Source organism: Pseudophryne corroboree, chromosome 2 (assembly GCF_028390025.1).
Source record: "Pseudophryne corroboree isolate aPseCor3 chromosome 2, aPseCor3.hap2, whole genome shotgun sequence".
NCBI classification, from domain to species: Eukaryota; Metazoa; Chordata; class Amphibia; order Anura; family Myobatrachidae; genus Pseudophryne; species Pseudophryne corroboree.
This window is the reverse complement of record NC_086445.1, coordinates 6,636,023-6,653,020: the sequence shown is the minus strand read 5'-3', so window position 1 is coordinate 6,653,020 and position 16,998 is coordinate 6,636,023. Positions and strand designations below refer to the sequence as shown.

Below are 16,998 nucleotides of genomic sequence, written 5' to 3'. Positions count from 1 at the left end.
TTCAGCAACACCGGCAGTGTGTTCCGCCCCAGAACCGTTACCCTCAGAAGCAGACACGATGTAACTTGTAGTATCAGGTAACACAGTACAATTATCAGCAGCACTATACCTCTAAACCCAAACCCCTGCGCAGAGTAGTCAGCACCAGCAGAGATAAAGGAGAGATAAAAGAGAGATATGGTGACTAAATCACAGAGAAAAATACGTAATACAGTATATCTTTGTGAAAATCCTATATTAGATAAAACCTTACGCACCAAGCCCCCTCAGGTTATGGAATATAGGGATAGCAAGTTGAGTGAAAGACACGAGATGACACCACTCAGCAAGCTAATGCACACACAGATAGTCACAGTTTGTACAATGCAGAGGTTATTACTGACAATAATACTGCACTGGACTAGCTTACACAGCTATATAACAATAGATATAACAGTACACAGTAAGAACTGGATGTATATCACAGGGTAATTGTACTATAAACCCCTGACTAAATGCACTCTTTCTTACTAACACTGACTAAAAAGGCAGGTAGAATACTTAAGTGTCATGTAAAGTCACAGCACTGGCAACCAGGCGGCTTTACATAGGAGGATTTGCCCAAGCAGTCCCAGGAACAGTGAGCTGAGGGATAATGGCGCCGCAGACACTGACAGGGAGTGAGGAAAACACAGATATGCAGCTCCAGAGCGGGAACATTTGCGGGAAATGGCGCCCTGGGGCTGGGGGAGGGGCTTCAGGTCTAAGCCTTATCCCCCTTGCTGGCAAAACCACCGGGTACTGTGGGCGATATAAGAAATGGTTTAGAGAGAAAACCTGACCTGCGCCCATGCCCTGGTGATCTAGTGGGATCGCCTGTACTGCCACAGTGTCCACCGCCAGCGCACGCCGCCCGCCTCCCACTGACCGCGTCGGATCGCGATAAAGACCGGGTACCGCGAGCGGGACCCACTTACCACCTTCCCGAAGCGCGGCCACGTGATCCTGGAGAGCTTCAGCCGTGTGTGCCCAACATGAAGAAACCGGAGCCTCTGCTGTAGGTACCCGGCAACCAGGGCTCGGGAGTGTACAGCGCCGCTGGGGAGAGCTGGAGCTGCAGCAGAGAATGTCACAAGACATTTACCACCGCTGCTGCCCTTGAAGTCTACACTTTTTACCTCATAAAAAGCTTTTCTCAGGCCTCTGTTATGTGCCTGCTTACTGCAGCACCAACTTACAAACTGAGCTCCTGTTCTGGGAGGTGGGGTTATAGAGGAGGAGGCGCTGTGCATTCTGGGAACAGTCAAAGCTTTGAGTCTGTTGGTGCCTCGGATCAAGATCCTACTCTACACCCCATTGTTCAGACTTGTGGAGCCCAGTGTACCCCGCAGCAGAAAGGCCATTCAAGCCTATACATCTGCCTACGATATAGGCAAAGGAGGGGGAATGCACCTGACTCAAGCGCAGTGGAGAATGATTTCAACGTTGTGCAAGGTTCTGCAACCCTTTGAACTTGCCACACGTGAAGTCAGTTCAGACACTGCCAGCCTGAGTCAGGTCATTCCCCTCATCAGGCTTTTGCAGAAGAAGCTGGAGACATTGAAGGAGGAGCTAAAACAGAGCGATTCCACTAGGCATGTGGGACTTGTGGATGGAGCCCTTAATTCGCTTAACCAGGATTCACGCGTGGTCAATCTGTTGAAATCAGAGCACTACATTTTGGCCACCGTGCTCGATCCTAGATTTAAAGCCTTCGTTGTATCCCGCTTTCCGGCAGACACAAGTCTGCAGAGGTTCAAAGACCTGCTGGTGAGACACTTGTCAAGTCAAGCAGAACGTGATCCGTCAACAGCTCCTCCTTCACATTCTCCCGCAACTGGGGGTGCGAGGAAAAGGCTAAGAATTCCGAGCCCACCCGCTGGCGGTGATGCAGGGCAGTCTGGAGCGAGTGCTGACATATGGTCCGGACTGAAGGACCTGCCAACAATTACTGACATGTCGTCTACTGTCACTGCATATGATTCTGTCACCATTGAAAGAATGGTGGAGGATTATATGAGTGACCGCATCCAAGTAGGCACGTCAGACAGTCCGTACGTATACTGGCAGGAAAAAGAGGCAATTTGGAGGCCCTTGCACAAACTGGCTTTATTTTACCTAAATTGCCCCCCCTCCAGTGTGTATTCCGAAAGAGTGTTTAGTGCCGCCGCTCACCTTGTCAGTGATCGGCGTATGAGGTACCTTCCAGAAAATGTGGAGAAGATGTTCATCAAAATTAATTATAATAAATTCCTCGGTGGAGATATTTACCAGCAATTGCCTCCAGAAAGTACACAGGGACCTGAGATGGTGGACTCCAGTGGGAACAAATTAATAATCTGTGAGGAGGGGAATGTACACAGTGAAAGGGGTGAGGAATCGGACGATGAGGAGGAGGTGGACATCTTGCCTCTGTAGAGCCAGTTTGTGCAAGGAGAGATTGATTGCTTCTTTTTTGGCGGGGGCCCAAACCAACCAGTCCTTTCAGTCACAGTCGTGTGGCAGACCCTGTCGCTGAAATGATGGGTTTGTTAAAGTGTGCATGTCCTGTTTATACAACATAAGGGTGGGTGGGAGGGCCCAAGGACAATTCCATCTTGCACCTCTTTTTTCTTTGCATCATGTGATGTTTGGGGACTATTTTTTGAAGTGCCATCCTGTCTGACACTGCAGTGCCACTCCTAGATGGGCCAGGTGTTTGTGTCGGCCACTTGTGTCGCTTAGCTTAGTCACACAGCGAGCTCGGTGCACCTTTTTTTTTCTTTGCATCATGTGCTGTTTGGGGACAATTATTTTAATCTGCCATCCTGCCTGACACTGCAGTGCCACTCTTAGATGGGCCAGGTGTTTGTGTCGGCCACTTGTGTCGCTTAGCTTAGCCATCCAGCGACCTCGGTGCAAATTTTAGGACTAAAAATAATATTGTGAGGTGTTCAGAATAGACTGGAAATGAGTGGAAATTATGGTTATTGAGGTTAATAATACTATGGGATCAAAATGACCCCCAAATTCTATGATTTAAGCTGTTTTTGAGTTTTTTTTTAAAACAACACCCGAATCCAAAACACACCCGAATCCGACAAAATCCGAAAGGTAGGTTTTGCCAAAACGCGTCCGAATCCAAAACACGGCCGCGGAACCGAATCCAAAACCAAAACACGAAAAATGCCAGCTGCACATCTCTAATTTTATGCTATCCTAGTACAATAAATTCTGTTGTGTATTTATACAAAATAAATATATCAAATGCTCATTTATTGTTACACACTCATATAATGTACTATGTGTGCATCTATCACATGGTATTAGTGTACACATTATTTATATAGAGTTACTCCGCAGGCATATATATAATATATATAATGTGTCTCCTATTATAACAAGGATAGTGTCTATGTATATCTCTGTGCTGTGTAATAATGAGGGGGATAGAGAATGGAGAGTGAGACACGTGAGAGATCACATGACTGAGGTCACATGACAGAGGTCACATGACTGCAGTCACAGGACATGATACAATGTAACACTCACTTCTCTCCGGACGCTGCAGACATGACACACAGGTATCTCTGGCTGTGACAGGGGTGTGTGGCCCCTGGCAGGGAGGAGTGTGGCCCCTGGTGTCAGGACCCTGGCAGGGAGTAGTGTGGCCCCCTGGTGTCAGGACCCTGGGAGGGAGAAGTGTGGCCCCCTGGTGTCAGGACCCTGGCAGGGAGAGTTGTGGCCCCCTGGTGTCAGGACCCTGGCAGGGAGAGGTGTGGCCCCCTGGTGTCAGGACCCTGTCAGGGAGAAGTGTGGCCCCCTGGTGTCAGGACCCTGTCAGGGAGAGGTGTGGCCCCCTGGTGTCAGGACCCTGTCAGGGAGAAGTGTGGCCCCCTGGTGTCAGGACCCTGGCAGGGAGAGGTGTGGCCCCCTGGTGTCAGGACCCTGGCAGGGAGAGGTGTGGCCCCCTGGTGTCAGGACCCTTGGAGGGAGAAGTGTGGCCCCCTGGTGTCAGGACCCTGGGAGGGAGAAGTGTGGCCCCTGGTGTCAGGACCCTGGCAGGGAGAAGTGTGGCCCCTGGTGTCAGGACCCTGGGACGGAGAAGTGTGGCCCCTGGTGTCAGGACCCTGGCAGGGAATAGTGTGGCCCCCTGGTGTCAGGACCCTGGCAGGAAGTAGTGTGGCCCCCTGGTGTCAGGACCCTTGCAGGGAGAAGTGTGGCCCCCTGGTGTCAGGACCCTGGCAGGGAGAAGTGTGGCCACTGGTGTCAGGACCCTGGCAGGGAATAGTGTGGCCCCCTGGTGTCAGAACCCTGGCAGGGAATAGTGTGGCCCCCTGGTGTCAGGACCCTGGCAGGGAGTAGTGTGGCCCCCTGGTGTCAGGACCCTGGGAGGGAGAAGTGTGGCCCCTGGTGTCAGGACCCTGTCAGAGAGTAGTGTGGCCCCCTGGTGTCAGTACCCTGGCAGGGAGAATTGTGGCCCCCTGGTGTCAGGACCCTGGGAGGGAGAAGTGTGGCCCCTGGTGTCAGGACCCTGGCAGGGAGGAGTGTGGCCCCTGGTGTCAGGACCCTGGCAGGGAATAGTGTGGCCCCCTGGTGTCAGAACCCTGGCAGGGAATAGTGTGGCCCCCTGGTGTCAGAACCCTGGCAGGGAGGAGTGTGGCCCCTGGTGTCAGGACCCTGGCAGGGAGTAGTGTGGCCCCTGGTGTCAGGACCCTGGCAGGGAGTAGTGTGGCCCCCTGGTGTCAGGACCCTGGGAGGGAGAAGTGTGGCCCCCTGGTGTCAGTACCCTGGCAGGGAGAATTGTGGCCCCCTGGTGTCAGGACCCTGGCAGGGAGAGGTGTGGCCCCCTGGTGTCACGACCCTGGCAGGCAGAGGTGTAGCCCCCTGGTGTCAGGACCCTGGCAGGGAGAGGTGTGGCCCCCTGGTGTCAGGACCCATGGAGGGAGAAGTGTGGCCCCTGGTGTCAGGACCCTGGCAGGGAGGAGTGTGGCCCCTGATGTCAGGACCCTGGCAGGGAATAATGTGGCCCCCTGGTGTCAGGACCCTGGCAGGGAGTAGTGTGGCCCCCTGGTGTCAGGACCCTGGCAGGGAGAAGTGTGGCCCCCTGGTGTCAGGACCCTGGCAGGGAGAAGTGTGGCCCCCTGGTGTCAGGACCCTGTCAGGGAGTAGTGTGGCCCCCTTGTGTCAGGACCCTGTCAGGGAGTAGTGTGGCCTCCTGGTGTCAAGACCCTGGCAGGCTGTAGTGTGGCCCCTGGTGTCAGGACCCTGGCAGGCTGTAGTGTGGCCCCCTGGTGTCAGGACCCTGTCAGGGAGTGGTGTGGCCCCCTGGTGTCAGGACCCTGGCAGGGAGAATTGTGGCCCCTGGTGTCAGGACCCTGTCAGAGAGTAGTGTGGCCCCCTGGTGTCAGGACCCTGGCAGGGAGAGGTGTGCCCCCCTGGTGTCAGGACCCTGGCAGGCAGAGGTGTGGCCCCCTGGTGTCAGGACCCTGGCAGGGAGAGGTGTGGCCCCTGGTGTCAGGACCCATGGAGGGAGAAGTGTGGCCCCTGGTGTCAAGACCCTGGCAGGGAGGAGTGTGGCCCCTGGTGTCAGGAACCTGGCAGGGAATAATGTGGCCCCTGGTGTCAGGACCATGGCAGGGAGTAGTGTGGCCCCCTGGTGTCAGGACCCTGGCAGGGAGAAGTGTGGCCCCCTGGTGTCAGGACCCTGGCAGGGAGAAGTGTGGCCCCCTGGTGTCAGGACCATGGCTGGGAGAAGTGTGGCCTCCTGGTGTCAGGACCCTTGAATGGATAAGTGTGGCCCCTACTGTCGGGAGATATGTGGCCCAAGAGGGAAATGAGAGGCCCTGTGTGTTGTAGGAGGTAAGAACGTGGCCCTGGTGTAGATGTATACTGGGAGGGTTTGTATTTTCCTCTGGCTGTCCGCGTGTGGTCTCATAGCTGTAGTGTGTTTGGGGGAAATAAATGTGGGGTGTTGGTTTGTGACCTGAGAGAGAGGTGTCATCCCCGTGTGTATGAGTATCCCAAAAGGAGACGTGTGACCCTTGTATGTCTATGCCTCTCAAGAGGGAGATGTGTGGCCCTTGGATGTCTATGTCTCTCAGGAGGGAGATGTGTGGCCCTTGGATGTCTATGTCTCTCAAGAGGGCGATGTGTGGCCCTTGGATGTCTATGTCTCTCAGGAGGAAGATGTGTGGCCCTCCGGTGCCTGTGTGGCCCTCGAGTGTCTGTGTGTTCTTGGAGGGAGATGTGTGGCCCTCGAGTGTCTGTGTGTTCTGGGAGGGAGATGTGTGTCCCTCAGGTGTCTGTGTGGCCCTCAGGTGTCTGTGTTGAGTTGATAGTAAGACACAACATGGAATTTCCCTGAGGATCTGTGTCGCTCCTTCTTCCAGGATCCTGCTGCCCCTGACACTTGGTGTTCTGCTGACTGTACCGACACAAGGAGTGTACCTGGAGCCAGACCAGAGTCTCAGGTGGGAGTAATATAATATACTGTATATTATCTGAGCAGGTTCTGTATGCGCCGTATGTAAGAGTCAGATGGTATCAGTCTGTATTAGTATGCTCTGTTTATGTGTGTGTATGTATATGTATATATATATATATATATATATATATATATATATATATATATATATATATATATATATATATATACACACTGTATATTATCTGAGCAGGTTCTGTATGCGCCGTGTGTAAGAGTCAGATGGTATCAGTCTGTAATAGTAGGCTCTGTGTATGTGTACATATATATATATATATACACACTGTATATTATCTGAGCAGGTTCTGTATGCGCCGTGTGTAAGAGTCAGATGGTATCAGTCAGTATTAGTAGGCTCTGTATATATATATATATATATATATATATATATATATATATATATATATATATATATATATATATATATACATATATATATATATATATATATATATATATATATATATATATACACACTGTATATTATCTGAGCAGGTTCTGTATGCGCCGTGTGTAAGAGTCAGATGGTATCAGTCAGTATTAGTAGGCTCTGTGTAACGAGGGCCAACGCGGGTGTAACGAGAAGCGCCGCTGGTTGCTACGGCAACCGTGACGCGGACCCGGCACCGCGTCTCTTCCTGGAGACGCCGGAGGTCTTCCGGCGGCTCCCGCGACTGACGGCGTCCGGCCCGCCTTCCTCTCACGTGCAGGACTCACCGGGTGCTATTTAGGTAAGAGGGTTTGCTTCTCACACTGTTCACGTCTTGACAAAGGGGTTTAAGGACCCCGAAACGTTGGTTTACCGTGACCATTGTTTGTAATGCTTTGATCTAATACACGTTTGATTCATTCAACGCCGGAGTGCCGCTGCCTTTTTGTTTCCTATTTTGATGCACCTTTCGCTGCGGAGGGCACCCGGATATACATAAGCACATCAGAGTGCGGGGCATTCTTGTTTTGAATAAATATATATATTAAAAAAAAAAAAATATATATATATATATCTGTATATTATCTGAGCAGGTTCTGTATTCGCCGTGTGTAAGAGTCAGATGGTATCAGTCAGTATTAGTAGGCTCTGTATACAGTGGCGTAACTAGAAAATTTTTCTCCCCCAAGCCAAAAAATTCTTCGGCGCCCCCCCCCCCCCCCCATACCCCCCATAATTGTCACTAGTAAAGGGACAAATATGCGCGCCAAAAAGGTGTGTGGCTTCGTTGAAATGGGCGTGGCTTCACATAAAGGGGCGTGGCATTGCAGGAAAAGACTACCTTATACCCCAGTTTTGCAACCTGCACGCCCAGACGTTAGCCACCGCAGGAAAGAAAAATAATCCTGATTCATGCCCCTTACATTATTTGTCATTTTTCCTCCTTGTAGTAATGCCCAGTATACATTATTCCACATACTGCAATGGCCCTTACACATTATGCCACACACAATAATGCACATGACACAATATGCACACACTGTAATGCCCCCGACACATTATGCCACACACCGTAATGCCTGTGACACATTATGACAGGAATCGCAATGCCCGTTATACATTATGCTACACACTGCAATGCCCCTGATACATTATAGCACATACAATGTCTGTGACACAGTATGACACACACCACAATGATCCTGAGACATTATACCACATACCACAATGCCCGTGATATAGTATACAACACACCGTAATGCCTGACACATTATGACACACACCGCAATGTCCGTGATACATTATGCCACACACCGTAATGCCCATTACACATTAAGTTCTACAGTAAGGCTTCTAATTACTTTTAAATTACCTGCTCGTTGCCAGGGGTTTCATGCTCTTGGTTCCATGCACGGTGCCAGGGGTTTTCATGCTCAGGGTGTCATGCTCGTTGCCAGGAGTTTCATGCACTGGGTGTCATGCTCGTTGCCAGCGGTTTCATGCTCTTGGTTCCATGCACGGTGCCAGGGGTTTTCATGCTCAGGGTGTCATGCTCGTTGCCAGGGGTTTCATGCACTGGGTGTCATGCTCGTTGCCAGGGGTTTCATGCACTGGGTGTCATGCTTGTTGCTAGGGGGTAGTGCTTGTTGCTAGGGCAGTGCTCCCAGTGCCACATATGCCCCCAGTGCCAGATATTCCCTTACAGTGCCAGGTAAATGCCCCCAGTGCCAGATATTCCCCCACAGTGCCAGGTACATGCCCCCAGTGCCAAATATACCCCCCCCCCCAGTGCCACATATGCCCCCTCAGTGCCTGCTCCCCCCAGTGCCAAATATTCCCCCACAGTTCCACATATGCCCCCTCAGTGCCTGCTCCCCCCAGTGCCAGGTATATGCCCCCAGTGCCAGATATTCCCCCACAGTGCCACATATGCCCCCTCAGTGCCTGCTCCCCCCAGTGCCAGATATTCCCCCACAGTGCCAGGTATATGCCCCCAGTGCCAGATATTCCCCCACAGTGCCAGGTATATGCCCCCAGTGCCAGATATTCCCCCACAGTGCCAGGTATATGCCCCCAGTGCCAGATATTCCCTCACAGTGCCAGGTATATGCCCCCAGTGCCATATATATTCCCCCACAGTGCCAGATATTCCCCCACAGTGCCATATATTCCCCCACAGTGCCTGCTCCCCCCCCCCCCCCCCGCTCCTTTGTGTTGGAGGGACAAGGAGCGCACAGCGCGCGCCTCTCCCGTGTCCCTCCTGGCTCTCCGGCCGGTCTAATAAAGGAAGTGCCGGTTCGTGAGCCAATCAGAGCTCACGAACGGCACTTCCTTTATTAGACCGGCCGGAGAGCCAGGGAGGGACACAGGAGAGGCGCGCGCTGTGCGCTCCGTAGTGATGTGCACCGGAAATTTTTCGGGTTTTGTGTTTTGGTTTTGGGTTCGGTACCGCGGCCATGTTTTGGTTTCGGACGCATTTTGGCAAAATCTTACCGAAAAATTTTTGTCGGATTCGGGTGTGTTTTGGATTCGGGTGTTTTTTTAAAAAAACCCTCAAAAACAGCTTAAATCATAGAATTTGGGGGTCATTTTGATCCCATAGTATTATTAACCTCAATAACCATAATTTCCACTCATTTCCAGTCTATTCTGAACACCTCACACCTCACAATATTATTTTTAGTCCTAAAATTTGCACCGAGGTCGCTGGATGGCTAAGCTAAGCGACACTAGTGGCCGACACAAACACCTGGCCCATCTAGGAGTGGCACTGCAGTGTCAGGCAGGATGGCCCTTCCAAAAAATACTCCCCAAACAGCACATGATGCAAAGAAAAAAAAGAGGCGCACCAAGGTCGCTGTGTGACTAAGCTAAGCGACCGACACAAACACCTGGCCCATCTAGGAGTGGCACTGCAGTGTCAGGCAGGATGGCCCTTCCAAAAAATACTCCCCAAACAGCACATGATGCAAAGAAAAAAAAGAGGCGCACCAAGGTCGCTGTGTGACTAAGCTAAGCGACCGACACAAACACCTGGCCCATCTAGGAGTGGCACTGCAGTGTCAGGCAGGATGGCACTTCAAAAAAATTGTACCCAAACAGCACATGATGCAAAGAAAAAAAGAGGCGCAATGAGGTAGCTGTGTGACTAAGCTAAGCGACCCAAGTGGCCGACACAAACACCTGGCCCATCCAGGAGTGGCACTGCAGTGTCAGACAGGATGGGACTTCAAAAAAATAGTCCCCAAACAGCACATGATGCAAAGAAAAAAAGAGGCGCACCAAGGTCGCTGTGTGACTAAGCTAAGCGACCGACACAAACACCTGGCCCATCTAGGAGTGGCACTGCAGTGTCAAGACAGGATGGCACTTCAAAAAAATAGTCCCCAAACAGCACATGATGCAAAGAAAAAAAGAGGCGCACCAAGGTCGCTGTGTGACTAAGCTAAGCGACACAAGTGGCCGACACAAACACCTGGCCCATCTAGGAGTGGCACTGCAGCGTCAAGACAAGATGGCACTTCAAAAAAATTGTCCCCAAACAGCACATGATGCAAAGAAAAAAAGAGGCGCACCACAGGTATAGAATGTAGATGGATAGTATACTTAATGACGACACAGAGGTAGGTACAGCAGTGGCCTTCCGTACCGTACTGCTATATATAGTATACTGGTGGTCACTGTGTCAGCAAACTGCAAAACTAAAATGCACCACAGGTATAGAATGTAGATGAATAGTATACTTAATGACGACACAGAGGTAGGTACAGCAGTGGCCTTCCGTACCGTACTGCTATATATAGTATACTGGTGGTCACTGTGTCAGCAAACTGCAAAACTAAAATGCACCACAGGTATAGAATGCAGATGGATAATATACTTAATGACGACACAGAGGTAGGTACAGCAGTGGCCTTCCGTACCGTACTGCTATATATAGTATACTGGTGGTCACTGTGTCAGCAAACTGCAAAACTAAAATGCACCACAGGTATAGAATGTAGATGGATAGTATACTTAATGACGACACAGAGGTAGGTACAGCAGTGGCCTTCCGTACCGTACTGCTATATATAGTATACTGGTGGTCACTGTGTCAGCAAACTGCAAAACTAAAATGCACCACAGGTATAGAATGTAGATGGATAGTATACTTAATGGTCAGAAACGTGTCAGGATGCATTTGTGAGCCGGGAGGAGGCGCAGGCGTGGTCACTAGTCTCATGTACGTCCTGCTGTTAGTCTCCGGAGTTATGCACTATGAGAGGGGAGGGATGAGCCGCAGGTGGGTGGGTTAGTGATATTCGCCGTCGGAACTCCTCAGGATCTCACCACTATACCTAGAAGGACCAGTTAAGTCACAACTAAACCACCAAGGATGGTTTATTGTTTGCTAATAATAGTTAAAGGAAGAGTTATGGGTAAACTCTTAGTCTAGGAGTCTATTGAGTGTGTGCTGCAGCCTGCGGCGTCCCGCACAGCTGCTGACAGTCGTTTTGTCCTTGGTAAATTCAATTCCGTGTTGAAAAAAATATATAAAGATAAAAATATAAACAAAAAAAAGAAATAAAAAAATATATATAAACAAAAACACAGTCTTGGGTTTCTTCACGGTGGGAGTGTATAGGGTTAAGCAGGGAAAAGTAGGTTGCTCCAGACTGGTCTTTCTCTCTAGGCTCCGCTTCTCATGGTGTGTCCTGGTACAGACACACCTGGAAGCCGGAGGGTTCGAGAGGCTGACCTGCCTAGGGTGAGGGGGAGACTCTGTCAGCGCTCTACGGAGCAGCTTCAAGAGTGACACCCGCCGCATACGGAGACTCACCTTCTGTTTTCTCCTGTTTCCCCGCTGCACCTCGTCTCCGACTTCTTCTCTTTCCTTCTGTTGCTAGGCAGCTGGCAACAGGCTCACTGCATCGAGGGACTAAGGGGAGAAGAAGCGAACTCACCTGCGTGCAGAGTGGATTGGGCTTCTTAGGCTACTGGACATTAGCTCCAGAGGGACCGATCACAGGCCCAGCCATGGATAGGTCCCAGAGCCGCGCCGCCGGCCCCCTTACAGAGCCAGAAGACAGAAGAGGTCCGGAAAATCGGCGGCAGAAGACGTCCTCCCTTCAACAAGGTAGCGCACAGCACTGCAGCTGTGCGCCATTGCTCTCAGCACACTTCACACTCCGGTCACTGAGGGTGCAGGGCGCTGGGGGGGGGCGCCCTGAGACGCAATAAAAACACCTTAGATGGCAAAAAATACATCACATATAGCTCCTGGGCTATATGGATGAATTTAACCCCTGCCAGAATACACAGAAAAACGGGAGATAAGGCCGCCGAGAAGGGGGCGGAGCCTATCTCCTCAGCACACTGGCGCCATTTTCCCTCACAGCTCCGTTGGAGGGAAGCTCCCTGGCTCTCCCCTGCAGTCACTACACTACAGAAAGGGTTAAAAAAGAGAGGGGGGCACTAATTACGCGCAGTATTAAAAATACAGCAGCTATAAGGGGAAAAACACTTATATAAGGTTATCCCTGTATATATATATATAGCGCTCTGGTGTGTGCTGGCAAACTCTCCCTCTGTCTCCCCAAAGGGCTAGTGGGGTCCTGTCCTCTATCAGAGCATTCCCTGTGTGTGTGCTGTGTGTCGGTACGTTTGTGTCGACATGTATGAGGAGAAAAATGATGTGGAGACGGAGCAGATTGCCTGTAATAGTGATGTCACCCCCTAGGGGGTCGACACCTGAGTGGATGAACTGTTGGAAGGAATTACGTGACAGTGTCAGCTCTGTATAAAAGACAGTGGTTGACATGAGACAGCCGGCTACTCAGCTTGTGCCTGTCCAGACGTCTCATAGGCCGTCAGGGGCTCTAAAGCGCCCGTTACCTCAGATGGCAGATATAGACGCCGACACGGATACTGACCCCAGTGTCGACGGTGAAGAGACAAATGTGACTTCCAGTAGGGCCACACGTTACATGATTGAGGCAATGAAAAACATTTCTGATAATACGAGTACCACCAAAAAGGGGTATTATGTTCGGTGAGGAAAAACTACCTGTAGTTTTCCTGAATCTGAGAAATTAAATGAGGTGTGTGATGATACGTGGGTTTCCCCCGATAACAACTGATAATTTCTAAAATGTTATTGGCATTATATCCTTTCCCGCCAGAGGTTAGGGTGCATTGGGAAACACCCCCTAGGGTGGATAAAGCGCTCACACGCTTGTAAGAACAAGGGCTCTACCCTCTCCTGAGATGGCCGCCCTTAAGGATCCTGCTGATAGAAAGCAGGAGGGTATCCTAAAATGTATTTACACACATACTGGTGTTATACTGCGACCAGCAATCGCCTCAGCCTGGAGGTGCAGTGCTGGGTTGGCGTGGTCGGATTCCCTGACTGAAAATATTGATACCCTAGATAGGGACAGTATATTATTGCCTATAGAGCATTTAAAAGATGCATTTCTATATATGCGTGATGCACAGCGGAATATTTGCCGACTGGCATCAAGTCTAAGTGCGTTGTCCATTTCTGCCAGTAGAGGGTTATGGACACGACAGTGGTCAGGTGATGCGGATTCCAAACGGCATTTGGAAGTATTGCCTTATTAAGGGGAGGAGTTATTGGGGTCGGTCTTTCAGACCTGGTGGCCACGGCAACAGCTGGGAAATCCACGTTTGTACCCCAGGTCGCCTCTCAACATAAGAAGACGCCGTATTATCAGGCGCAGTCTTTTCGTGGGCAAGCGGGCAAAAGGTTCCTCATTTCTGCCCCGTGACAGAGGGAGAGGAGAAAAGGCTGCAGAAATCAGCCAGTTCCCAGGAACAGAAGCCCTCTCCCGCCTCTGCCAAGCCCTCAGTATGACGCTGGGGCTTTACAAGCAGAATCGGGCACGGTGGGGGCCCGTCTCAATGAATTTCAGCGCGCAGTGGGCTCACTCGCAAGTAGACCCCTGGATCCTTCAGGTGATATCTCAGGGGTACAAATTGGAATTCGAGACGTCTCCCCCTCGCCGTTTCCTAAAGTCGGCTTTACCGATGTCTCCTTCTGACAGGGAGGCAGTTTTGGAAGCCATTCACAAGCTGTATTCCCAGCAGGTGATAATCAAGGTACCCCTCCTGCAACAGGGAACGGGGTATTATTCCACACTGTTGTGGTACCGAAGCCGGACGGCTCGGTGAGACCGATTCTAAATCTAAAATCTTTGAACACTTACATACAGAGGTTCAAATTCAAGATTGAGTCACTCAGAGCAGTGATTGCGAACCTGGAAGAAGGGGACTACATGATGTCTCGGGACATCAAGGATGCTTACCTTCATGTCCCAATTTACCCTTCTCACCAAGGGTACCTCAGGTTTATGGTACAGAACTGTCACTATCAGTTTCAGACGCTGCCGTATGGATGGTCCACGGCACCCCGGGTCTTTACCAAGGTAATGGCCGAAATGATGATACTCCTTCGAAGGAAGGGAATTTTAGTTATCCCTTACTTGGACGATTCCCTGATAAGGGTAAGATCCAGGGAACAGTTGGAGGTCGGTGTAGCACTATCTCAGGTAGTGTTGCGGCAGCACGATTGGATTCTCAATATTCCAAAATCGCAGCTGATTCCGACGACTCGTCTTCTGTTCCTAGGGATGATCCTGGACACAGTCCAGAAAAAGGTGTTTCTCCCGGAGGAGAAAGTCAGGGAGTTATCCGAGCTAGTCGGGAACCTCCTATAACCGAGCCAAGTCTCAGTACATCAATGAAATGGTTCTGGGAAAAATGGTGGCTTCCTACGAAGCAATCCCATCAGCAGATTCCACGCGAGAACTTTCCAGTGGGACCTGCTGGACAAATGGTCCGGGTCACATCTTCAGATGCATCAGCGGATAACCCTGTCACCAAGCACAAGGGTGTCTCTCCTGTGGGGGTTGCAGAGTGCTCATCTTCTAGAGGGCCGCACATTCAGGACTGGGTCCTGGTGACCACGGATGCCAGCCTGCGAGGCTGGGGAGCAGTCACACAGGGAAGGAATTTCCAGAGCTTATGGTCAAGCCTGGAGACATCACTTCACATAAATATCCTGAAGCTAAGGGCCATTTACAATGCTCTAAGCTCAGCAAGACCTCTGCTTCAAGGTCACCCGGAGTTGATCCATTCGGACAACATCACGGCAGTCACCCACGTAAACAGTCAGGGTGACACAAGAAGCAGGAGGGCAATGGCAGAAGCTGCAAGGATTCTTCGCTGGGCGGAAAATCATGTGATAGCACTGTCAGCAGTATTCATTCCGGGAGTGGACAACTGGGAAGCAGACTTCTTCAGCAGACACGACCTCCACCCGGGAGAGTGGGGACTTCACCCAGAAGTCTTCCACATGTTTATAAAACTCGACAAGTATTGCGCCAGGTCAAGGGACCCTCAGGCAATAGCTGTGGACGCTCTGGTAACACAGTGGGTGTACCAGTCAGTGTATGTGTTCCCTCCTCTGCCTCTCATACCCAAGGTACTGAGAATTATAAGATGGAGAGGAGTAAGCACTATATTCGTGGCTCCGGATTGGCCAAGAAGGACTTGGTAACCGGAACTTCAAGAGATGCTCACGGAGGATCCGTGGCCTCTACCTCTAAGAAGGGACCTGCTCCAGCAAGGACCCTGTCTGTTCCAAGAATTACCGCGGCTGCGTTTGACGGCATGGCGGTTGAACGCCGGATCCTGAAGGAGAAAGGCATTCCGGATGAAGTCATTCCTATCCTGATCAAACCCAGGAAAGATATAACCGCAAAACATTATCACCGCATTTGGCGAAAATATGTTGCGTGGTGCGAGGCCAGTAAGGCCCCGACGGAGGAATTTTTCAACTAAGTCGATTCCTACATTTCCTGCAAACATGAGTGTCTATGGGCCTGAAATGGGGGTCCATTAAGGTTCAAATTTCGGCCCTGTCAATTTTCTTCCAAAAAGAACTAGCTTCAGTCCCTGAAGTCCAGACGTTTGTGAAAGGGGTACTGTATATACAGCCTCCTTTTGTGCCTCCAGTGGCACCTTGGGATCTAAATGTAGTTTTTGGGTTCCAAAAGTCACATTGGTTTGAACCACTTAAATATGTGGAGTTAAAATATCTCACATGGAAAGTGGTCATGCTGTTGGCCCTGGCCTGGGCCAGGTGCGTGTCAGAATTGGCGGCTTTATCCTGTAAAAGCCCTCATCTGATTTTCCATTCGGACAGGGCGGAATTGAGGACTTGTCCTCAGTTTCTCCCTAAGGTGGTTTTCAGCGTTTCACCTGAATCAACCTATTGTGGTGCCTGCGGCTACTAGGGACTTGGAGGACTCCAAGTTGCTAGACGTTGTCAGAGCCCTGGAAATATAGGTTTCCAGGACGGCTGGAGTCAGAAAATCTGACTCTTTGTTTATTCTGTATGCACCCAACAAGCTGGGTGCTCCTGCTTCTAAGCAGACTATTGCTCGTTGGATTTGTAGTACAATTCAGCTTGCACATTCTGTGGCAGGCCTGCCACAGCCAAAATCTGTAAAAGCCCATTCCACAAGGAAGGTGGGCTCATCTTGGGCGGCTGCCCGAGGGGTCTCGGCTTTACAACTTGCCGAGCAGCTACTTGGTCAGGAGCAAATACGTTTGTAAAATTCTACAAATTTGATACCCTGGCTGAGGAGGACCTGGAGTTCTCTCAATTGGTGCTGCAGAGTCATCCGCACTCTCCCGCCCGTTTGGGAGCTTTGGTATAATCCCCATGGTCCTTACGGAGTCCCCAGCATCCACTTAGGACGTTAGAGAAAATAAGAATTTACTTACCGATAATTCTATTTCTCGTAGTCCGTAGTGGATGCTGGGCGCCCATCCCAAGTGCGGATTGTCTGCAATACTGGTACATAGTTATTGTTACCAAAAAAATCGGGTTATTGCTGTAGTGAGCCATCTTGTCTAGAGGCTCCTCTGTTATCATGCTGTTAACTGGGTTTAGATCACAAGTTATATGGTGTGATTGGTGTGGCTGGTATGAGTCTTACCCGGGATTCAAAATCCTTCCTTATTGTGTACGCTCGTCCGGGCACAGTATCCTAACTGAGGCTTGGAGGAGGGT

General features: G+C 50.6%; 1 protein-coding gene across 1 annotated transcript in view; it reads left to right on the top strand.

Moving 5' to 3' along the window:
- Positions 1-3,474: 3,474 nt before the first annotated feature.
- The window catches only part of TPP1 (tripeptidyl peptidase 1), a 145,270-nt gene continuing 131,746 nt past the window's right edge, over positions 3,475-16,998 (top strand). Inside the window, exons 1-2 of the mRNA XM_063950784.1 lie at positions 3,475-3,581; positions 6,390-6,470. Coding sequence (XP_063806854.1) covers positions 3,529-3,581; positions 6,390-6,470 — 134 coding nt within the window. The 5' untranslated portion in view covers positions 3,475-3,528. The remainder of the gene's footprint in view (positions 3,582-6,389; positions 6,471-16,998) is intronic.